This window comes from Anoplopoma fimbria, chromosome 17 (assembly GCF_027596085.1).
Source record: "Anoplopoma fimbria isolate UVic2021 breed Golden Eagle Sablefish chromosome 17, Afim_UVic_2022, whole genome shotgun sequence".
Taxonomy (NCBI): Eukaryota; Metazoa; Chordata; class Actinopteri; order Perciformes; family Anoplopomatidae; genus Anoplopoma; species Anoplopoma fimbria.
Genome location: NC_072465.1, coordinates 16,464,100 through 16,488,283, shown reverse-complemented (window position 1 = coordinate 16,488,283; position 24,184 = coordinate 16,464,100). Strand labels below are relative to the sequence as shown.

Genomic DNA, 24,184 nt, shown 5'->3' with positions numbered 1-24,184 from the left:
ACTGAGGGCATGAATAAGTTAATAAAATATAATCTACATTTCTTAAAATATATACCTTACCTTGGTCCCTGTTAAATGTACACAGCTGATTTAACACCAAACAAACAAAGTTTGGAAACACTGTCATTGTGGGTGAGGTGAGGGGGGGTCTCTCATTCCTAACAAGTTCAAGGCATGTTTCAAGACAAATGCTAACAGGCAAAAAAAAATATGATCCTGGGAAAGATCATTTTCAAACACACCATTGATTTAAGTTATAATGGCTTTCCTCTCCTTACTTCTCTTTTGTACAAATAATTTACAAATAGTCAAGTCCAAAAATGATACAAAACTTTTCACATCCAAATGAGCTGCCAGAAGATTTACTTCATTCTGAACATTAATCCCTCAAGCTATTACGTCAGTGTACCAACTCTGCTCCCTGATCAAGATTCACAACTGCTCAGGTAAATCATTTGTATATACAACTTTTTATCATTTAAATCTAATGAAGTTGGCCTAACAATTCATTTTGCATTGATTCACATTTTCTTTTGTGATATAGCTTAATTTGTTCTTCTGTTTTTGTGTGGATGCCGCAACAGTTAATATTTAAAGTAGTATCAACACATGATTTAAAAGTGCTTCTTAGCTGTAATTCTGACAATAGTTATTCATTAAGGTCCTGGACAAGACAAAACAGTTTACAATGTGTCATGAAATATGCCGTGGGCCTGTTAGGAATGTTTCTCATAGAACCTGCTATCAAAATTGAAGTAAAGAAAAGAAATCCTTCTCAAAAGAAGCAGAGAACAACATAAATACAGAAGTCAGCCCTCTTGTTGCTCTGAGTTAAAGACATCAGTTTACAGCTTTTAAGGGAAGAGGAATAAGAAGCATTAAAATCATTGAAACGGCCAAGGGTTGATTTACCGGGTACATCAGAGCAGTTAAAGTGGGCGAACAGACAATAAGTAATTACTTTTTTAAAGGTTGCAGCAAATAATTCATCTCATGTCAAGAAACGTTTGTGCAGCAAAAAAAGCTCAAAAGACACAAGCCAAAAAACGAATGAAAAGAACACCAAACATAACTTCAACAGATCCACATCAAATAAAGGAAATAAAACCTTCATGTCGTTTCTTTATAAAGAAAACTAAAACACTGCACTCACTTTTTATGCTCTGTAAAAGTAGAAAAAGTAGGAATCCTATGGCAGTCTTTGACAAAAATATTGGAAACACATTAAGTGACATAACAAACAGAAGAAGTAGCCTTGAGGCCAAGTGATTCCCAAATACAGAGCATCTTCTGTGGGCGACCCAGCTTTGTCCTAAGAATGAGAGGATTTGATAGAACTTTAGCAGATATGTCACTTCCCTCCAAAGTCTATTCCGCTTTGACCAGCCTCAGCATCCACCAGTGAAGAGGCAAAAGCAGACTGGACTATCTGAAAGCCAAAAGACTCGAGAAGGGACATGTTTTGTTGAGGGGAAAAAGGAGAGGTAAGGGAGGGGGACAGCTCATTTAAGCCCGACCCTGAAACCCCCTGGGCCTTCTGGGCTTTGTGAACTCGGTGCTGGTGCTTGTTGAGGTAGGACTTGGTGCGAAAGGCCTGACCGCAGATACCACAGGTAAACTTCTTCTCAGGATCAGTCTTGGCTTTCGTTCCCTCTGGGGAGCCCAAGGCCTCTGCAGAGGCTCCGTTGCAGGCTAAAGAGGGCATCTCCAGCTCCGGCCCGTCAGGTTTGTGTGGAGATTTAAGCTCGTCCCCGTTGGACAATTCCCCAAACGAAGGATCGGATTCTTCAGATTCGAGATGAGGACATTTCCCAATGCTTTCCTGCCCATCTGTGGTAAGCACAGCGTGGATACGAAGAGAGAGAGTGAGACAGAGAGAGAAATTGGAGAAAAGGTAGGACAAATGGTTTGTAAAAGGTTTTAAAAATGTCAACTTTAATCCAGTAGTTGGTTGGCACCTGCAAAAACGTAAACATTTAACTTGAGTACTTTAGTGAAAAGGCATCAAGTACACGTAAAACAAATTAATGGCAATTAATCTTATAGACCTATCACAAAAATAGCAAAAAAAATGTGGCTACAGCAATAAACTATACAGTTATCTATCTCAGTCCATGTGCACAGTGTCCACTGACAATTCTGCTGTGCTCTTCCAAACAGCAGGCAGCGCCAGCACCATGCCCCCACCCACCCTCCTGCTGGACTGTACTGACCTGCAGCAGGCCCATGGACGGGGAAGCCAGGCACCCCGCCAGAGCGACAATCCCAGAAATATGGAGCCCCACCTGCCTTCCCCATGAGCAGCTCAGGCTGCAGGCCCAAGGCTGGAGGGCCAGGCTGGGGAAGAACTGTGTGTCCAGAGAGCCCGTGAAAGCGACACTCTGCCTCTGACGAGGTGAGAAGCAGCTGGCGACTGGCACACAGGTCTACACAACACCCGGCCAGGGAGAAAGGAAGGGGAGGGGGCAGACATCACAGGCCGGCGGAAACCATACGGATAGAATTACCTTCATTTTATCACTAGGACTGGAGATGCTTTTTGTAAACAAAGTAAACGAGACAGTTTTGCTAGTTTGAATGAACCCAGGTTGAGTGAGTCCCGTCACTAAAGCTGTCAGCGATTCATTCATTAACTTTTTCCTCGTTTTCCTTCCAGTAAACACCAAATCCCTGAACTAGGTGACTTGTGACATAAATGATTACTGAAATAATTGACTAAAATAGATATTTGTGAAAACACAGAAAGTGAATCATCCATATTACGAGAAATCCACCTTTATCAGAAAAAAAATAATCTTAAATTGTGTGTAATTTCAGTGCAGACCTTTCTCATAGAGGATACTTTGACTTATTAAACACAGGTGTATTTAAAGACATAACACAACAAACATAACAATACCAGGACTATGCCACTGTGCATACTGGTTCACAGACGCCTTATAAGAGAGCCATCATTAATGTAATTAGTTACACCTGTGTGTCCTGTTGTAACATGTCAGAATATCCCTGTGAGAAAAGCCGGTACTGTGAATAACAAAATATAATGTTCACACATACAACTTGTTTTTCTCACAAAATGAAATGACTCTTAATGAAGACTACAGTGAAAACTGTAGTAATTATAGTGACAGTACACACTCAGGACGTGGCCATTTCCAAGAATAAATCATATTTTCAGCTTAAAAATGTATCCGATCGGTTTTTATCACTCAATTAACTAAATCATTAAAAACAATGATTGCAAACCCCACTGATTTCTAGGCTCATTCAATCTTTAGTATATATATATTCAAATATTCAGTCATAGCTTCACTGAAACTTGTGGTCCAGAGCCATGCTGAGAAGCACTTTGGTAACTGCTTAACTGATATCTATCTGCCATGTGACAGTCAGTCAACTGTCCACAGTGCTGAAGGAAAACACGTTTATACTATCGCAACAATAGGTCTGCTCATTTAGTGACACTCATACCAGGAATGAATTGGGGAGGATCACCAGAGAATGACACCACAATCAATTATAAAAGGCCACTAGTGCTCTCACAACTTCAACTGTGCTATTCTGAAACTGAACCATCTTATAAAGATGCAGAAAAGAGACAATTCTTGCATAACAGCATATAACCTGAGCAACAAACAAAAAGTGATGTTGTCCAAAGGACCTGCATGAACAATATGCCGAATCTTTTGACGCCTAATGCAGGGAAATGTTGACCTGGTACATCCGTGGGTCATCGCGTAGTGTGACAGGTTGTTCTCGTCTCAAACCTGCTTGCGAACACTCTGGCAGCCAACGTTGATTTTAACATCCTGGATTCAAAGGAAACTGCTAATCGACTAACTCCTTATTAGCTTGTCAAGTCACAACTTCAGCTCAAAAAACGATAATGGCAAATATCAACATGTGCTAATGCACCTGCAACCACATGCCTGCCATGATGGAATTTAGAAGAGTGTAAACAAAGTGACCATGGTTGGTGTTAAGGGTTTACTAGTTGGCTAATGGTTTCACCTTATATCAGTTCTGTGATAAAAGCAGCTCTCATGATAATCAATCGCTTTGATAGCCAACCTCAGTTTGGTAACTAGCCAAATAACATATTTTTTCAAATGCTCTGCACTCATGCCTAATTCACATAAGTCAGTCCGTCAGTTACAAGTGCAATAAACCGATGTAAATATCGTCTTCCATAATGTTAATTGCGGTTATGGCTCACAGTTCGCTGTGCACTGTCTCTATGCAACTGGTTCTACAATGTTTCCAGAGAATCCTGGGCAAATGGAGCACACATTAGGACACTCATGCAACACTGTGCTTTGCTGAACGACTGTTGATGGACCAGCCAAGCAGACAAAAACACCATATGATGCCATGGCCATGCTGGACACACACACACACACACACACACACACACACACACACACACACACACACACACACACACACACACACACACACACACACACACACACACACACACACACACACACACACACACACACACACACACACACACACACACACACACACACACACACACACAGTGACTCAGCACTCCAAAATCATACATGATCATGTGTAAGAGAACGGTCAACTATAAAGTCTAGACAACTTCTTCACCTCTAAATATGTGTATGTGGTTATTGGTACATACAATGTGTTCCCAATTTCCAGCCTTATAAAGAGCTTTCACTCTAAGTAACAACGTAGTGTTTTAGTAACAGAGGTGCACATAGTAGCAGGTATCTTACCTAAATTACAGAAAGGTCACTATTTCCTCCGTAGTTTCACTCCTGTATGTGAGTAAATAAGTTGTCTGCCTATTGACCTGCTTTTATTCTATAGTAAGAGATGCACCACTCACAGGTACAGCAAGACTGCAATTCTAGCAGTTGACATGTGTCAGTGAAACTTCTGATAACACACTAGTACTTCCAACTCTCCTCTAGCTTTTACTGTGCCAGTATGCTGAGCGACCCCAACCCTGACTAGCTGCCTAATCATAAAATAATGAATTTTTCAGTTTAAGATGTTAGACAATAATAAGAGAAATATCCTCATATGAGGTGTGAAATACTTTAAGCTGTGGTTCTCTTGTACTCTGCCCCCATCTGAATGAAAGACATCGACAGCGAGCAGAAAGACAACCAGCACATGAAATCGCACAAAATATTTGAGCGCAAAGCTTGAGGCAGCAGAGGTCGACGTGTGCTTGCGACAACACAAACAATGCGGCGGCATGTTTCTCCAAATAGCAGCAGAGCAAATGAAAGCCAGATGAGAGTTTGGGGCGGGGCGGGCGGCTGCTTGCCTTCCACTGAGCACTGGCGTCCCATGTGGTAAGGGGTGCCGTTGTGCATCTGCAGCTCCCCCCTTGGCTCAGGGAAGGTGTGCATTGAGGCAGAGGGGGGCAGTGGAGAGCCATGGTGTGTCTTTATATGCACCTTAAGGTAGGACGCAGTGGAGAAACCTGGGACCAGAAGAACAAAGAACAAGGCAGTTGTTTGACACACTTAAAGCCTTGACTATGAGGTGGGGCGCCCTGGCTATTTGATTAAAATGATCTGCCAGATACCATGATTGGTTTGACCAGGAGAACTTTGGAACAATAATGATTTATTTAGGAGAAGTTTCATTAATATCTATCTCTTTTGAATTGTATCACTGTGATCATCCCAACCAAACGACATTCTAAAGGGATATTCTTAAATGATCAGAATAGTTATATTCTTGTTTCACTCTTTGATTGTTTACAGATGCATCAGCAGGTACACAAGAAGTCTATACTGCTGGCACCATCTTACCCCTTATACTGATCTATTTCTTTTTACCTCAGCTTTACTCCACCGGCTTGAATTTAATTTAGTTATTGATGCTTTTGATGGCTTTTTAAAAAAAATATTTTACCCTTTAATCCACTTGCAGCTTTGTGCATTTCATGTTTCACTCTTAACTTGTTTGTACTTCTATCTGAAATCTAACACTGCTTTAATTGTCTTGTGCACAGAGAGCAAAGCGGGATACACAACATTTATTTGACCCCTCTGTATAGATAAAGGTTAAGCTAACAGAAAGACAGAGTGCAACCAAGGCTCCAGGAGGAGACCAAGGATGTGAGGTGATTTTGGTGTAGTGGCCGCAGCCAACGGTATCGGACTCTAATGTGCATGCTCTACGAGCACCAAAAAAAAGAAGAAGCCGGCAAAAAACCTTTTCAGCATGTAGCACCTAGAATGAATGTAAGTAGGGGCCAACTTTCACACATATTTGTCACATTCAGTATGTGCATTTCATCTTGTCTACAGGCATGCCCTGGAAACAAACAAAGAATTAAAAACTATTTTGTACAACTTAATGCAACCTATCCCTGAAAGATGCAATTTTACAGACATTGCATCTGAGTGGCACCATGAAATCAGGGAGCATAAGACACTCTAATGATAAAACACACTGCCTGAAAAAGACTTTGGGAAATCTCAAGGGTCTTTATGCTTCCTCCTGTGGCAGAAAATAAGTACACAGTGGAGGTGCCAACACAGACAACCCCAGGGGAGAGAAGAACAAAAACAGCACACTATGGAGGTGTGACTTTCTATCCCATGTTCTGTCTTTAGCGCTAGAATGTATTTTATGCCCTATGCGCATTTGCACATATTTGATCGGCTGACACATTACCCCATTAGATCCCGGATCAACATTTAGACATTGGCCATCTGGAGCTTTTGAGTGACGGATTTACAGTCTGAGCACACCACCTTGAGAGTGGTACAGAAGATCCTAAGGGTTTTGGCCAGAGTAATACTTTTACATTACAAATAAACAAGGTATTTAACAAAATAAAAATGTATTAATTGCAATAGCATGACCGTATCTCCAGACATCCTTTATACCTCTTCGAGTACACAGCAGAGCCAGCCAAATACCAAAACCGGATAACGGTGATGACTTCAGTAGCAACTAAATATTTGTCTGGACACGAGACAGAGGAGTTTCAGAGGAGCCTGTAAAAGTGTGGTGCATGCAGTATTATTATTATTATTTTTTAAACTACCTTTGTTGCAAATGCCACAGTAGTTATGCGTCCCTTCGCTGTGTTTCTTGAGGTGGTCCGTCATGTAGGCAGCTCGCAGAAACTTGCCACAAACTTTGCAGGGGATTTTGTCTTCATGGCATGCAAGGTGTGAGCGGAGGCGATCTCTTGTAGCAAAAGAGGCATTACAAATCTGAAATACAGAAATAAACTCGTAAACACCTTTCTCACATATCATAGTTAGTTATATAGTTTAATTTCTATGTATACATTGAATGTTACCTGGCACTTGTGGGGTCTCTCTGTTGTGTGAACCTGTTTGATATGTCCATTCAGGTGGTCTGGTCTTGAAAGGAAAAAAAAAAGGAAAAAAAATATTTACTGAGCTCTAATTTTGAATTTATTTCCACACACCTAAAGACCAGTACAAGTCTTGTCACCAAACAATTTGGTGAAGGCTCTTGCAAAGCTTCCACTCTCTCCCGTATCACATTTTTGGATTAATTTTCAGCAGTTAGCATGCAAATACCTGTGACATATTCACACGTTTTATCTGCATGTCTTTTACCCTCCAAAGCAGTAGATGGTGACAGTGAGTCTGCAGCAGGGCCTGAGAGCACTGAGCCTGGGAAACTTGTCTGAGTGGTTGAAACCAAATGGCTCAGATGACAAGTCACTCTGTAACAGTTCAGCAGTTTTGTGTATGACAACACACAAGAGTGTGTCAGACACGCACACACAAACACTTCTCTGTTTGAACTATGCCCTCTCTCTCTATCAATTAGTCCCAACTCTAAAGAATAACTTCAGATAAAGCTTAACTAATTTACTTATTGTTGTACCTCAGACCTAGATTATGTCTGTGTCTGTGCATCTCAAAAGGTGATTGACAGCTTTTTAAAACAACAGGGCTGACACCTTACCCTCTTCCATCAGTTGTTTGACTTGTTGCAAAGCTTTGTTTTTACAGCTGTGTGATTGTGTAGCCCGTAGCTTAAATCCCTTAATACCTACACATGCAGGCAGTAAGAAAACAGCGTCCTGGGGGTTTGCTTGAGAACATAGGAGGTACAGCACTGCTTTTTTCCTGCAAACTTCAAAAACACACAGATCACACTCAGCAGTCAACACAGTTCATCTCACCTTGAAAACCCTTTGCCACAGCTTTGGCACACATAGGGTTTACCGACAGACCCGTCATGGGAGCGCACATGGTACGACATCCTGTCCTTGCGTTTGAACCGCAGCCCGCACACATGGCACGCGTACGGCTTCTCCCCGGAGTGGGAGAGCTTGTGTCGGTTCAGGTGGTAAACGTCGCGGAACACTTTGCCGCAAATGTCACAGCCGACGTGCCGCCTGGTCCTCTCCCGTTTGCGGCCGTTGTCCAGCGTCAGCCCCCCGTGTGGCTGCAGCCCGTTCTCCAGCAGGCCGGCCGGAGACATCACGGAGCCGTCCCCGGCGCTGTGGACATCGGCCGTGTGGGCTCCGTGCTGCGCTTCGTGGTTCTTCAACCGGGACGCCTCCGTGAACGCTTTCCCGCACGTCCCGCAAGGGAACAGCACAATGTCTCTCTGGGTGGTGTTTGTGTGGGTGGTGTTTGTGGTGGTGGTGTTGTTGTTGAAGTGGACGGCCTCCACAGCCTTCTTCGGTCTCCCTCGGTGTCGTTTGGAGGCGTCGTGCTGAAACGCGCTGCACAGCATGTCCGCGGACGGGGAGCCGGTGCTCAGCCCCTCGACGGGCTCCAGCACCGGCATGGACGAGTCTCCTCCGTCCTCCAGCAACACCACCACCGCTCCACCTCCTCCTCCTCCGTCCACATGCATCTGTGCATTGTTCACAAAGCCCTGCCCGTTCACCTGCAGCCCCGCGCCGTTCACCAGCTGCGCGGCGGGGAGACCCTGCTCCGTGGCCCCGGTGGCCCCGGTGGTGGCCCCGGCGGCCTGGAAGAGGCTGGCGTCGCCTCCCCGGAGGGTCGGGACGAGGATCTGCACGTTGGACTGCTTGATGACCTCCTGGCAGATCTCGATGACAGACCGCATCAGGAGGAACTTGGCGGCTGTCATCAGCTCGGGGAAGCTCTCCAGTCGCACCACGATCCTGGAGGTGTAGGCGAAGTCCAAAACGTCCCTAAAAACTTTGGCGCTGATGGTGTGCATCTCCAGCTCCCTGTCCCCCCCGTCCCCGTCCGCCTCCGCCTGGCGGCTGAACACCGACTCGAAGTACTCGCTGCACGCGGCCAGCACCGCCTTGTGCGCGGGGAAGCTCTCCTCGCCGACGCGCAGGATCACGTCGCAGAACCTGCCTCCATCTTTCCTCTGAGCGTTGAGGTTGTGTAGCATCTCCGCGCTGTGCTTGCTCACCTGGTAGGTGTACGAAGAAGTCCAAGACGGCTCCGCTACCTTCTCCATGCCGAATTCATCCAATAACAATGGTTGTTACGACGACGGTCGGAGAAATGACGGAGAAGCTCGCGTGACGATTCGAACGGTTGAGACCAGCTAGCTAGAGAATCCAAAAAAACCAACCGCCCCTCCCCGACGGTTGAGCGTCTAACGTTAAACGTTAGCAGTAGCAGGGAAAAATGGCAGCCCCCCAGCTTCCTGTGAACTTTGAACCTGGTTTCTTCAGGGGTGGGGGTCGCTCTTGTTTGGTGGAAAACTGTTCCTCTTGGGGGGGGGGGGGTTATATATATATACTGGCTGTGTATGTGTGGTTATTAGTCGCTCAGTGTAATGGCTGTAACGTTAGAGCCCCGGCACCGCAGGGGTCTCTCACGTCTTTCAGCCGAAATGTTAACACGCAGGTCTCTTCCTGCCTGGACGGTTTTTCTAACCCCTCCCCCAACCGACCACAAATAACCAAACCCCCCCTTTCCTCTGCCAGAGAGCCGTCTGTGCGCATGCAGAGCGGTACCTTACTGTACGCTGAGGGAGGCTCGGGACTGACTGCGAGAACAAAAGGTGTCCGTGAAATGCAATAAATATAAACTTAAATAATTAAACAGTAGATTAGCAATTCGTGGAGAGGTGTTTGCCATTTTTTAACAGGGTCTCGAGTGATAAATTACATTTTTTTTTTTTTTAATCTTTTAAGATTATACTTGAAAATATTGATTTCCAATTTGTCCACTGCTATATACACACACAAAGGAGCACTTTTAATATATTTAATATTACAACCCGTTCCACCACCACGGGCTGGAAAATAAACCATAAATCAACACCTCTGACAGTGTCAACAAAAAAAAGTGTTACTGAGAAGAGCTTTAACTAGAGCATAATCAATATTTAAAGGTAGATACCAATACAAAATAAAAACTTTAAAAATGTCATAACTTTTTTTTCATCTTAACTTAATGTTAAGAAAATTGTGACCAAGATGTTAAAGTCGTAAATAGACAATATTCCTGTAAAACCTCAAAATATTTTCCATATTTCTGAACCATAAATTACATGTCTCGTCAATTATTGGCCCAAATACTCACTGATGCTGTTGTATCTGCAAACAAACCCATCGGCTCCGGCAATTTAATCAGTCTAGCTCTCTACATTTTACTTTAACCAAATAAGAAGGTAATTCTTAAATCTTTTAAGTAGCACAACCGTAATTGCTGAGGATCCTTACATACTGTATGCAATAAGTGGTTTACTTACTTTTTTTACAAGTATCTGCAAGACAACTATCAGCATTTCTCCTAGAAAGTACATCCAACAGTAGAAAAAGGATGCGCTCGCTCATGTTCAGAGTTCATATTTACACACAGTGGCCACTTTACTGTAAGTTACAGCACAATCTAATTCAAGCCAAGACTGCAGCTTTTCCATTATGTCTATATAGTTTTGTATAACATTTTTCTTTTGAAGCAAAACAAGACTACAAACTGCATTTCAACAATAAATAAACCTTATGACTTTGTTTGTGCCGTTTGAGACACATTTTAATTGAAACACGTTTCTCCTAAAATGATCTACACATCTAATACAGTCCAGTTTAACAGTAGTTGAATAAACACATTTCTGACGGTGTAAATAGCCAAACACAAGTTTCGCAAAGATTGGCTGTATGGCAGAGCCGTTTGTATTTGATTGCATATGTATAGCTAATAAAGTGGCCACTGACTAAGGGTATATATTCATAATAGGAAATACAAAACCATTTAAAACAATTAAGCAAATTGTGTTTTACTGAATTTTATTTATTAATTCTATTTGTGCTTTTTATAACTTAATAGCACATAAACAAACTGAATCCCAACCACCCTCAAAAAATTGACAATGTGAGCAGTGCTGCCCCCCCTCAGTGACAGGTTGGATGGGAGAGGATACAGTTTAAGGAAGAAAAAGAAAAGAAAAATAATAACACAAAGAAAAGGCACAACCAGCACTCGCTGCATCCCCCGGAGTTGTCTTGAAAAGCTCCAGCTAATCACATCTACTACCCATGCCACAAAAGTACTGGGAGTTACTCGTCAATTCAATATTTCTCACCAGCAGTAGCCCGTTCTCAGTGCAGTTCAGCGAGGGAAATTAAAGTTGGACAAGAAAAGGAATGCTACCAGCTCTTGGGGACTTTGTCTCGCAGTTTTCAGTTGAACTGCAGGATAGTTTCACATTCCCCATTTCAAGAAAAAGAAAAAAATAGCTATATACAGGGAGAATACGATTATTTCCCATGGTCTGTACAATTGGGCCTATACATTATTTACTGCGCAGAGCCTAATACAAAAAACAAATAATAATTTCACTCAGTCGACAAAACATATCGCCATCACTCATCTTCCCTTTTCTGCTGATAAGCCTCTCCAAAAAACAGTGACTTCAAGGTTGAAGACAAAGCATGGCATGGTTAGACTGTCCAGGTCTGTGCACCGTCTTTCAAATTAAAGTTCACATTTTTATGGTAACAAGGAGGTGGAGATGGGGAAAAAATGGAAAAAAAAATATCTTGCTTCCAGCAGTGTTTATTTTCTTATTGCCGGAACTCTAATTCATCGACGCTTATGACCTTGGCTGGCATGGAGGGTAGTGGCTGTTCTAGGACGTCTGATCCAAACCACTTGGCGAGGCCTAGAGGGGTGGGGCCCCCGTGTTGCTGGGAGCCATTTGTCCGGTGAGGGCCTTGGCTCTGCGACTGATGGCCTGAGACGCCTGGATGCACTGAAGATGAGACAAAGGGACAGTTTAGTCCAAGAGCTGAGAAAATAAAAAAGGTAAATTTTCCTTTTATTTTAATTTATTCTCTTTGGGCAGTAATCAAAACGTGTGGACGTAATGGTTCCACTAGCACATTCTGATTCGTAATATTTGACTTCCACTCACTTTGTCTCTGATGCTGAAGTTGCTGCTGCATTACTGCTAACTGCATTTGAGTATTGGCTCTAGGAGGTAGAAGTGGATGCCCTGTTGCACTTAGAGGGTACAGCTGTTGTCCAAGTAGGGCAGGAGGCAGGCCTTGAAGTTGTGCAAGGTCAACATGTTGTGGAAATATACCTGCGTGTACAAATTAAGACTTCCATCAGAGGTTATCAATGTCAAAGTTTTAACATCAGGTCAACTCAAAGTCAAATAAAAATGAGTTTTAAAAAAAAGAGGAGAAAGTGTGGGCAAAATAAACAAACCAACACTTACCTGCCTGCACAAGAGCAGGTCCTAGTTGCTGGGGCTGGATACCCTGCGCCAGCATTCGTTGAACCACATTAGGGTGGAGCTGGGGAGGAGGGCGCACCATAGGTACATGTGATAGCAGCGGTACGGGATAAATGGGACGTGGGAAAGATGAGGAGGGTCCTGGAGGTCCCATGGCGGGGTTATGGTGTCCAGCAGAGCCAGGCCTGAGACGCTCATGGTCCTTGCCTGGCAACGTCTGTGAACCGGCCTTTACTCCCCCAGACTGGGCAGCATTACCATCCATCGCCTCCAGGTATAGATTTGGGGAGCTGCCGTCTGTAATTGCATAGCCAAAATCTGAATGTTACAGTGTTGAAGCACATGTACTAATCGTCAAATCAGGTATTTGTGGGTAAAGTAATGCCCTGTACCATCTCGAGAGTGTCCTGCTGCCTCTTCCTTCATTTCTGAACGACTTGATGGCTCATCTCTGCTTTTCTCTTTTGTTGCATACATTTTGCGGATCACAGATGTGGGTGTAAACGATGGGGACAACTGTATTGAACAATAATAAATTAAAGAAAGAAAACAGTTAGCAAAACCAAAAAGTGTTTAAAGATGACTGCCAAATGCAAAGCTTCACAGGACAAGTCCGAACAATGACAGCTGGAAGATAACATTTTTGCTCACCATGCTGGTGACAGCATTGCCTGGAGAGTGTCTTTCACCAGGCTGAGGGCCTGGACCAGGGGAGCGAATAACACGCTGCAGTCTGTGGATCACAAGCACATCAGTCACACTTAGCTAGAAAATGCTAAACAATCCTTGTTACCTGGTTTCGGTGCATACATTTAGGACACAAATGTATGCCAATACGTAGGTACATTTTTCCCCATTATTGTTAAGAGATCAATACGAGTAGAACGACAAAAGAAAAACAAATTGTTGTAAGCAGCATCTCTATAACATGTATTACACTAAGCTATAATTTGTCATAATTTCAGTTGCTAAGATATACAAGCAAAACATGTAACCAAAGACAAATGTGTTCTTTATACATTGATAACATTCAATTAATTATTTCAACATGGATACTGTGAAGTATCTAAATACCTTTAAACAAAACTAACCTATTATTTCGGAAGGATTTGTCCTGTGGTGGTTTGTAGCCAGACTGGAATGAGTGGTGGGCATGTAGAGCAAGGTCTTGTTGAAATGCCAGAGCTTCCAAGTCTGTCTGATTCACAGGCATTGAGAGCACCCTCATCTGGTCAAACAGAACACACGAATTCATATACCGTCTAATCAAATATTTTCATAATGCAGCTTCCTATTTGGGAAGTCATTGTAAATTGAGCCCTTATGTGCATTTCATATTATAAAATAAGGTTTGTGTTCAATTAAATATCAATTTTACATAAAGACAATTGATTGTGTGTAAAATATATTTTCAGTCAAACAATAAAGCTATATATCCAGGTTCACGGTGTCCAGACATTTATGTTACCTGTTGCTGTGCAGCAGATCCAGGGCTGATAGACCTGTGAAGCTCAGCAAACTGTTCTGGCAGCATGTGCTGATGACCAACAGGAAAACCTTGAGGAGAGAGAGAAATAACCATTATATGATCCAGCTTTTCTGACCAACACCATCGACTCAAACAAAAATAAAACTGAAGATATTGGATGTTGAAATAACTACAGCCCCAGTATAGCACCATCTAGTTGCTGTGATATACCCATATATTGGCTTGAAACTCGCTTATGCTGAAAAACTACCAAACATTTAAAAAAAAGGTTCACAAGGTTGAGTTTTACTACTTTAGTAGTAAAACTATACAGAGCCTCGAGATTTGTTTTACTTCTACATTCCTGTTGTTACTTCATCTCCCAGACAGGGTCAACGATGTATCAAAGCTGTAATATAGTTTGGATTGCATTATCACTTATACATTGTTAGAGGGAGCACTGAGGACAAACATATGATGAAAAAACAAAAAACACATTTGGTATCCCACAATAGTCCAAATACTTATGGGTTAATTTCTGGTTTGGGAATAATTAAATCCTATCGATTGAGAGAAAGTCAATCTAAACAGTATGTATTCTTTCCCATTCTAAAAAAAAAAAAAAAGGTATGGTTTACATGTCTTAGCTGCAACGTGTCACTTTTGTCATTTACTTACCTGCAGAAGGATGCATCCGACTGTTGTAGTAGTCCGGTGAGGGTGCCCTCTGCGGAAAGAGAGGGGGTGACGGGCCCTTGTGTAATAAGCCATGTAGAGGGGCAGAGGTGGGATGGCCCTCAGAGCTGGCCATCAGATTACCAAGTAGTGTAGGAGAGCCACTACGAGCAGGACCTCCCAGGAGTTCCTACAATACAAACATGCACATGCATTTCCAAAGATGTCACAGTTCCCTTTAATGTTATTGGTCTGCCAGTTAAGATTTAAACACAAAAGCCATCATCCATAAAATGTGGGATGGAGAATGTATTTCACACCCATCAAACTCCACCTGACAATTTACCCACACTAAGATAGAGTGTAATTGAACATTAAATCTTTATTTTTTGGTTTTAAAACCCTGGCTTGTCCCTAATACACAATCTGAATCTCCTCTTTAGACAGATGGCACGAACTGTATATTTTTGAAGCAGGCATGGCCTCTAGTTTACATATAGTATTCAAAGAATGGGTTCAAAACAGAGATATACCAATACCAGTGTAATTCAATGATGACCAATAAATCCACTTCAACATACACTCCTTTATTAAAGTTTGCCTTAGGGCTGTCCTTGACTGAAGATTTTGATTCAGAATATAAAGTTGTTTTCTATGGTGGACTTATTTTCCAACACCCTACAGTTAGATAGCATGTTGCCATCATGCTATTAAGAAAACCCCCCTTGTCTAGTTACGTAATGTTAAAGATCTGATAGGGCCTGGAGGACAGTCAGAAGTTTGGAAATAAGAAATAAACCTGCGGACAAAACTCACAATGAAGTTGCCCCAAAAAGACTCAAACATAAAAGACAACTCTGGCATCATAGTTATTGTGCCACAAATTAATAAGCACATTCTGTTGGAGAACAATACATGTAATTTTCCCCCTGCACTTCAGTTTACACTGTATGACGCAGCACATAATCACAGCACCAGAAGCCTGTAGTACAATGTGACCTACTCAGATCTGGTTGGACTGAATATACTCTGCACCCAGCATGACTTAAAAATAACCTAATGTGAAGACCTGTAGCCTATAATAAACATGTGTCAGCATTAGCCTTAGACGATAGTCAAGATACAAACCTGAAATATGTTTTTCTGCTGCTGAGGAGGCACCTGAGCTTCAGACATTGTCACCACAGCTGGGTCTGAAGGTTGCTGCATTGTACAGAAAGAAACAATATGTTCCAGGTGCAATAATAATAATAAAAAAATCCATCTCAGTAAGTAATGTTGAATGTTTGGTAGGCATTTTGATGCACGTCAAAAGTGAAAGTTGCATAGAAACTGATATCAAGCATCAGTGAACCCCATGAAAATGTGTACATGCATCTTGTATAGAATTTGGTGGAACCTCATCAAACTGCACCACTGAAAGCCAACTGAGATGGATTTGTACATTAGTCACAATCAAGTGTCCTTCATGCAAGTCAGGAATCCCTTTGGATACATGTACTGTTGTGTTTGTGATGCATTCATCCAAAGAAAAAGTCAACATTGTTCTTGTCTCAGTACAAAAATAAATCAATTTCAAATTAAGACTGACCAACTTGCATAAAAAAGGACCCTTGCAGCTTTCATCCATCACAAAAAACCTCCAAAACATTTAAAGAAATTTATGCCCATCACTTTCTCAAATACATTTTCAAAAAGTGGGTTGTCTAGGTTATGTTGAAAAAGCTTTCATGCAGCATCACACTGGGATAGATTTGTATAAAAATACCCGCAACATACACATCATGTTACTTATCCAGTGAACGCCTTTGTCACAATATAGATTAAAAATATATAAATACTTACACTGTTTGTGTTGGTTTTGGGGTGAGTTGGCAGAGTTCCACTTGCCTTCATGCTGCTGACTAGTTTATTAAAGGCCGACATATCTGTGTCACGTGAGCGTGGACGGGCACTGGAGCCACCAGTTAAAGCTTCTTCCAAATGTTGAGCCATGAAGGGCGTGCCATTTCCTCTTTGAGGAGGCGCGACTTTTCGCACCTGTGGTTCTGAGCCCAGCTTCATCCCCCTTATTTCTCCCTCCACTTCCTCCAGCGAGAGCACCGCTCCACAGTTAGCTGTGGACAGATGGATATAATTAAACTTTATCTAGCACACTTTAAGACAAAAAAAAAAAGTTAGTGCTATTGAAATGCTAATTAAGAGAATACCATATTATATACTTTTGAGATTTATAATAGGACACTGATTGCATACTTGGACCTTTAGGTAGGACTTCTACAGTCAGATTACTGAATACCAAACACCTGGTTACCCTTAACGGGTTCCCTGTTTCCAATGGGGCTGCATTGGTTTGTGATAAATTAAAACAGGTACTGGAAGACTATGAAATTCAAATCAGAAAGTCCAGTTCCATAGTTTACAGTTTATTCCCAGTTAAAGTTGTGTCATGGTATAATTCAACTGTTATAGTGAACTGGCACTCACTGCTTTCCCGTAGCCGAGCTTTGTTGACCGACAGGGTGGAAAGAAGAGGCTTCAAGTCTATTTTGGCCTTGTGCAGAAGCTCCAGGATGTCCACCTTCTCCTTGCACTCTGATGATTGAATAGGTGTGAAGTGGGAGGCAGGGCCTTGGCTAGAGGACGTCCCGCGTGGCTCAAGCCCTTCAGAGGAGCAAAACAGTCCAAGATTCAACACAGAAATTGTGTTTTAGGGCATGAACATTACAAAGCAAGAATGTAACAGGCTAGTAATCAAATAGCACTGGAGTGATATGGTAAAGCAGCAGTTTTTATGTTGACAAAGTATTTTTTAACAAAATACACCCCAAGGTCAAGATTTGAATGCCACACCCCCAGACCAAGGTTCAGTCAGGATTGGCTGTTTTCAGTAAGCTTCTTTTTAAATTCTTTAAAAGATAATATGCCTAAATGTCATTCGCCTTTAAGCTTAGCTTCAACAACAGGACAACATAATCCAGGGGATTGTACAGAGAAGCATATTTCCTTAATCATCTGTAGGGGTGGGGGAAGAAAAACATAAATTGAAAATTAAAAAAACGAGTCATGTATGAATCAAGATGCTCATCTTCCACGATTCTGAATTGATTCACAACTTCCAAAAATCAATTGTGAAAGTTTTTTTTTTTAATGAACATTTCAACAATCTGTCTGCCAATTACGCACAGAATGCACTGCATGATGGGAGACACTTAGTCACTTTCATTGATTGAAATTACATGCAACGTTAGATCATACTGAATAAATTGGGAAGTTTCTGAGAAATAAAAAGGCAGCTAGCCTACCAATTTCATTGATTTATTATAAAAACATTTTGTATAACTCAAATGTATTATTCTTTACGCCACTACGCATACTAAAACCTCTTAAGTAAAATGTTAAATTTGAGTAAGTTTAGCTTAAATAAATGTTACTTTTTGTTGCATTACTTTTTAAAATATTTAATAAAATTCATAAATCACACCATAGCCATCGGAATCCTTCTCAATACAATCTTGACGTTTTATACTAACAATTTCCAAAAACACAGCCACAAAGAGTGTCTGGTTTTTGGCTACAGAGTTACATGAAACTCCGTTGGGGTAATCAAATTATTACCTGCAAGTTTTTCCAGCTCCTCATGCGGAGTGGACCTCAGACTGCTGGACCGGCTGCCTGAAGGGCTCAGGTTACTGGAGAACCACTGACTGAAGCGACTAGCTGATACAGGGCCCTCCCCCAAAACGTCCTCTATCATCTGCAAGACAGAAAAAGGAGCCTGTGAAACAGAGTGAGAAAACAAATATAAAAGCAAGCCAAAAGGTACAAGGACACTTACGTTTAGGATGTTTGCCCAGTGATTTAGCACAAAATGTGCTAGAAGATAAAGGGCAGTGTCATTAAATGCACTGCCCTTTTGCCTGACTTGGTTTAAATGCCTCAAACCAGTCTGTACACCACTTATTTTAGTTTGTACTCTGGTTTACTCACTACTCCCATTAGAAGGCCTAATATAGCGATAATGATGGGCATAAATTTTCATTGTTGATACCTTTTTAACCCCATGCAGTAGTCCATTGACAAAAATATTTGGAAAGTGCATCATTCAGTGATAATCCCCACCACCAGCAGCAGAGGTAATCTTGTGCTGACAAAGTATCTACAAACGTAATACTTGGCTTCAAAAAGGCTATTTTATTTTATGTGACACCTGACTATGTATCTTTCAGGTCACAATTGTGCCACAACTGTCAATCTAGTCTCTAATTGTTCTTAATGATTGTATAAATACATGAAGAAAATGTCCAGCAAGTTTGTTGAGGAGAAGGGACGAACACTTGAAAACCTCTGTTAAAAGTTTATACCGATTAGAAGACTGTCGGGAAACAGGACTTTTAGATGCCATCCAATCTGTGACATTCACACTTTTAAAAAACACCAACAAAACCACACAGTGCAACCCAAAACTTACAGAGGCCAGTCCTGGCATGGTCTTCTCCAGATTGAAGAATTCATTGAAGTCAAAGTCTCCAGTCGACTGCTCAGGCAGGACATCAGGGTGGGGAACCTCCTGATCAGCAGTAGACTGCAAACCTGCATCTCGCTCATCTGCCTGTCCACCATTACATTCTGCAACTGCAGAACAAAAATCACAATCTTAAGTATTCCTAATGTGATAGCAGCAGCAACACGCTGGTTATCAAAATAGCATGCATTAACTGATTAAACAAAATGCATGAAAAAGAAGTTAAACTGCATTATGCTTGGACATGCCTTCTCTTATGGACTCTGCCCGCTTCCTTGACCGCTTGGACCGGCGCTTATCATCCTCCAGCATTTTGTCGTCAAATCCAATGAGCTCGATTGTCTCAGACTGGCTGGTGGGACCGGCTGAGAACCACTCTGGTTCCTCCTCTGCATACGAGTCATTCCTTCTCCTTTCACTAAACACCCGTTTGTCACCAAAATCTCTCTGCAAATGATGAGACAATATAACATCAATGTGTATACAATGGATGATAAAAAGTCACATGCAAAATATTGATTAAATGAATTGGGCCATTCTTGAAATAACCTATTTGTACATGGAAAGCACACCGATTAAGCGGGACTGTTATGTCCAAGCAGCAGGTTCTTTATTTTACCACGTAGAAAGTAAATGCGTGCTTTTATGTAATTTGATAAATATTTGAGTAGTGCGCCAAAACCAAATCTTGTAAAAAACTATTTTAAAATATGAGGCTTTTTTTATCTGCATACACATCTTTCTTCATTAACTTTTTAGGCAATTCTACTTACATCACCATTTAAAAAAAAGCCAACCTTAATGAACTGAATGCCTCACTGTCCAAACACTTTAGGGAAATGCATTATGGATGGACTGAAAGCAATGAACACCAACCCTGAATCTTTTATCCTTAAAGTCTCTCTCACGTTCCCTCTCTTTCTCCACACGGGCTTCTCTCTCAAAGGCTCGGGCAGCAATTATGCGGCCACTGCCAATTCTGCGGGCCCCTCCTAGACGAAGAGTCTCATTCTCCTTATTTTCCAGGGGGCTAATTGGGCGACGGGCGTGGGGTGCAAGCGCAGCGTTGCCTTGACATCCACCACCGAAGCTGCGTCGCTGCGGGCTCAGTATGACATCCAGATCATCCTCCTTTAACCGCTCTCGAGGATCTGAATACAATGAAGCAAATGAGCTTGGCTTTAGATGTTTAAAACCAACAGGTACATCATAACAAACCAATAATACAAAGCAAGCCCAGATAAGGAAGAAGATTTTCCAATTTTCTCACAAGAAATATTCATTTTTACCTGATTTATATTGTTGTCTTAGCATTACAATAATATGTAGCTCAAATTATTTTTGTTTAAGCATAATCCAGAGCTGCTGAATATTCAGGAGTTGTGAGCATTACAATTACAGACAACTTTTCTGGATAAGAATAATGATTCATAGTAAGATAAACTCACGTAAACATCCTGCCACAGAAAGTAAGATAATATTATGACCTACGTTTAAGTTTAAATCTTAATCTTTAGAATTTTGGCTTTGGGTCATTTACCTGGAATTCTTCGTTTCAAAGGAACTCTGTCATCCACATAGTCCTTTTTAAAACCTTCCACTGGAGAGTTACGCTCTGAAGTGGGATACAGTGAGGCATGCCACTTCTCAGGGTCCCAGACACCATCACTGTATCAAAGACCATTTAACACAGTTAGAACACATACTCAACAAGCTGACTAAAACAAATCAAATTGATTAAAATCATTTACAAAAATATCTCACCCGATTAAAAGATAATGTACATTTTGCACATAAAAAAAGGCTAATAAAAGGCTAATGCAGGGCACAGCTTATAAATCAAATATTATATAGTTTCTTTGTTTCTGGGCATTAAAAAAACCAATTATAAAATAAATATAACAACTGCATTAAGTAAAAGTTAGCAAGGCCAACATTTCTTAAAACCCAACAACACAGGATTTCAACCTTTATTCTTTTAACCAGGAAGAGTAATCATATTTTCTATCATACCAACTATTTTTCATGACATTCATCAGTCATCCATGTCAAAAAAATAAAATAAAAAAATATTAATTAAATTAAAAACAGCAGGGTTCTGCAGGATCGAAAATCATTTAAGCAGAAAACACACAAAGACTGGTTATGGATTAGGGGAGGGACTAAGCTTCTGAAGCATTGGTTTTCCTAATTGAGACACTGCCTCTAGAATGAACAAACTATAATAAAATAATACAAGTGATCTGCACACCAAACACTTGTTTTATATGCCTTTTTACTCTCAAGAAGACAAAACACAACATCTAACATCAGAGCCCATTTTTGACTAGCCACTTGGCTAACTGTTATGTCAATATTTCCAGTAGGAATTAAAATGTGTTTAATTGTTCTAGACTGAAGTAAATGCGACTAAAGAGCAGATCCTGAGAATATTCAGGGGCTACCCAAATTATTTTTCATAAAAATCAAATCTAGTCAAATCTAACTCGAGTCATAGAATTTGAGGTTGTGAGTAAAATACTTCACGACTTCATAACCCCATTCATTCAAAGTAATTTTTAAATAAAAACATTTGATCCTACACACTTAACACCATTCCAGCAGCACAAACGATAAGACAAAGCCATACTTGATGAATACTTTGATCTCTATGCTGAGACGTGGTCTAACCTGGCATGAGGGACATGGGCTTTGTTCTGTATAATGAGAATCTGTGAAATTGAATCTCTGTTTTTTTTAATGTTTTTTCCCCCATATCCTATAATGGACTTTTAGAATGTAAATAATTTCTTTGCCCAAAATTACAAAAGTTATCAATTAATGCCCATTGAAACCATCTTCCAGCATGCCGTTTTAGAACTGCCAATGAAAGCAAATATTGTTGACTCAGAATTAAAGCTTTTTCCACTCTCATCAGTCCATTATTAATGTGAACACATAACTATGACCAAAGCAGACACTTATGTCAGTTACTGTCAAAGAGAAGCAAAAAGTTGGTGTTTTTCCAATGATGCACATCTAAGTTGCCACATTTTTTTTTTTTTAAATGCCATATTAGATCTAAATATTATGTGGACTGCATATGGTGTGGATAAATGTATTCTTACCTGTCATATTTCTCAGAAAGACATTCTGGCCTTTCATTCGAGACTGGCAGTTCTTTTATTTCCAGGAGCTCCTCCTGTATAATAATTGATAATTAGAATCAGTTTTGAATGGGCAGGTATGAGTGAACACACCAGGAATGTGACTAGTTATTATTTATATAGTTAAATACATATACACACACAAACACCTGTTTCGGTAAATTGCAAACAATAAAACAGTATTGCATCAGTGCATTGTAAATATGCTAGACTTAAAATATCCTGATTAATAGGTTGCTTTCTATTCAATGCGTGGGTGGATATGTACAGTATATGCATGTTTACATTTCATTTACAGTTTATTCAGTAAAACTAATGGTTTGTGTGCATAAAGAACGCTGTATGGCTTCTATATAATATCATTGGTATTTCCCATCACCTTGGTGTATCTGTGAGGAGCTGTGGCTGCTGGTTGTTGTTGTTGTTGTTTAACTTGGTCCACAGCAGCATCTCCATCACCATTCTTCTGCTCGACAGAAGCATCGTTCTCCATGACTGACTTCAGACAGAACAAACCGCTTCCAGTCCAACAATTAACTTGTTCCTGTTGGAAACATTTAAACATTACTAAATGTATTAAGCAGATCCATGGACTTAATTAAGAATGATTTACTCAACACTTCAAACTTAATACACAAGAGAAAGGCAACCTGGCCTCTCACACATATGAACATACAGCCCAAAAATGTCATCACATGATCAATAAACTTCACCTAACGTGGGGCTAACTTAGATGGGGACTGTTTTAATCAAACGCTGATAGCCAATTAGTAAGTTAATTGACAACAGCCGTGCACCGCTGACATGAGACGTGACACGTCAATTACCACTATTTACCCAGCCTGCGCGTTAATTGACCAATTGTTTGTAAAGGTTAGTATCTGGGCCGTAAATGAAGCCTTTAAGATGCACGTGTCCAGCCCGTGACGTCACAGACCATTGTTTGAATATGTTGCTTTCACATTCAATCAATCCTCTCTTAATTGTTTCAGGAAAATAAAATGCTAACCACAATTACCCCAGACACTGGTTGGCTAAGCTAGCGTCCAACACAGTTGTAGTTAGCGCTGAACATCACTCGTGGTATCAAAAGCCTACAATGTGTACAAACTGCTGGCTAACAAAGTAGGTATGTTCAGAAAAACACAAACGGCCAACTTACTCCGTTTAAATGGTGCGTGGAACACTGGTGGCTAACGGCCGAGCAGCGGCAGTTCACGTTAGTTAGCTAGCTAGCTAACCTAGCACCTTTAGCTAGCTAGCTAACTAGCTGGGGAAAGGGGATAAAGCCCACCCAGCGAGTACCAAATCTTTAACCTGCTGAGTTGTTGCAGCGATATCAGCAAACACACAATGTACTGGGGTAACTAAACAAAAATAACACAAGTCCAGGTAACAAATAAATTCAACCGGTGACTGTGTAATCTCAAATTATTGTCAGCTCTTTCTCTGTTTTCTAAGTCGTAGCAGCAATTTTCCTCTGATCACCGCTTTAAGAAGGTCCTAGGAAAGATTACATTGTGCCCATTGCGCCTTTGTAGAATTTTATAAAGTCTGGTGTGCGTCGGCCGTTTTGCATTTTCATATTAAAATCATAATAAATATCACGTTTTACAATATTTATTTTGTGCAGCTATTCAAACTGTGGTAAAAAAAAATATTACTTGATTTGTGGGGATTTAACTTAAACTA

The 24,184-nt window shown here is 41.1% G+C and overlaps 2 protein-coding genes across 4 annotated transcripts; both read right to left on the bottom strand.

The window, feature by feature from the left end:
* Positions 1 to 147: 147 nt before the first annotated feature.
* Positions 148 to 9,602, bottom strand: patz1 (POZ/BTB and AT hook containing zinc finger 1). Its single transcript, XM_054617019.1, has 6 exons — positions 8,174 to 9,602; positions 7,313 to 7,376; positions 7,052 to 7,223; positions 5,312 to 5,470; positions 2,214 to 2,426; positions 148 to 1,830 (listed from the first exon to the last, which is right to left on the bottom strand). The coding sequence occupies exons 1-6, from the start codon at positions 9,439 to 9,441 to the stop codon at positions 1,352 to 1,354; spliced, it is 2,355 nt and encodes a 784-aa protein (XP_054472994.1). The 5' UTR covers positions 9,442 to 9,602; the 3' UTR covers positions 148 to 1,351.
* Positions 9,603 to 10,957: 1,355 nt separating this feature from the next.
* Positions 10,958 to 23,992, bottom strand: eif4enif1 (eukaryotic translation initiation factor 4E nuclear import factor 1). Of its 3 annotated transcripts, none has more exons than XM_054616565.1 (19): positions 23,655 to 23,992; positions 22,872 to 23,036; positions 22,454 to 22,527; positions 20,887 to 21,014; positions 20,223 to 20,497; positions 19,595 to 19,793; positions 19,293 to 19,456; positions 18,440 to 18,599; positions 17,309 to 17,485; positions 16,667 to 16,938; positions 15,950 to 16,024; positions 14,825 to 15,011; positions 14,147 to 14,235; positions 13,770 to 13,906; positions 13,330 to 13,411; positions 13,071 to 13,194; positions 12,661 to 12,975; positions 12,352 to 12,522; positions 10,958 to 12,189 (listed from the first exon to the last, which is right to left on the bottom strand). In XM_054616565.1, exons 2-19 carry the CDS (start codon positions 22,983 to 22,985, stop codon positions 12,002 to 12,004), a joined length of 2,931 nt encoding a protein of 976 aa, XP_054472540.1. In that variant the 5' UTR covers positions 22,986 to 23,036; positions 23,655 to 23,992; the 3' UTR covers positions 10,958 to 12,001. The 3 variants fall into 3 exon arrangements, with proteins under 3 accessions (XP_054472540.1, XP_054472538.1, XP_054472539.1); XM_054616563.1 differs by lacking the exon at positions 23,655 to 23,992 and adding an exon at positions 23,143 to 23,221; XM_054616564.1 differs by lacking the exon at positions 23,655 to 23,992 and adding an exon at positions 23,143 to 23,221 and having other exon boundaries at positions 18,440 to 18,578.
* Positions 23,993 to 24,184: the final 192 nt, after the last annotated feature.

Coding starts and splice junctions, on each gene's coding strand:
- patz1 (XM_054617019.1), bottom strand. CDS start 9,441: ATGGAGAAGGTAGCGGAGCCGTCTTGGACTTCTTCGTACACCTACCAG. Junction 7,224..7,312: donor AGAGACCCCACAAGTGCCAG/GTAACATTCAAT, acceptor TCTGTATTTCAG/ATTTGTAATGCCTCTTTTGC. Junction 1,831..2,213: donor CGTCCATGGGCCTGCTGCAG/GTCAGTACAGTC, acceptor TGCTTACCACAG/ATGGGCAGGAAAGCATTGGG.
- eif4enif1 (XM_054616563.1), bottom strand. CDS start 23,184: ATGACATTTTTGGGCTGTATGTTCATATGTGTGAGAGGCCAG. Junction 21,015..22,453: donor CTTTCTGAGAAATATGACAG/GTAAGAATACAT, acceptor TCTTTGATACAG/TGATGGTGTCTGGGACCCTG. Junction 13,412..13,769: donor AAATCCTTCCGAAATAATAG/GTTAGTTTTGTT, acceptor TGTGATCCACAG/ACTGCAGCGTGTTATTCGCT.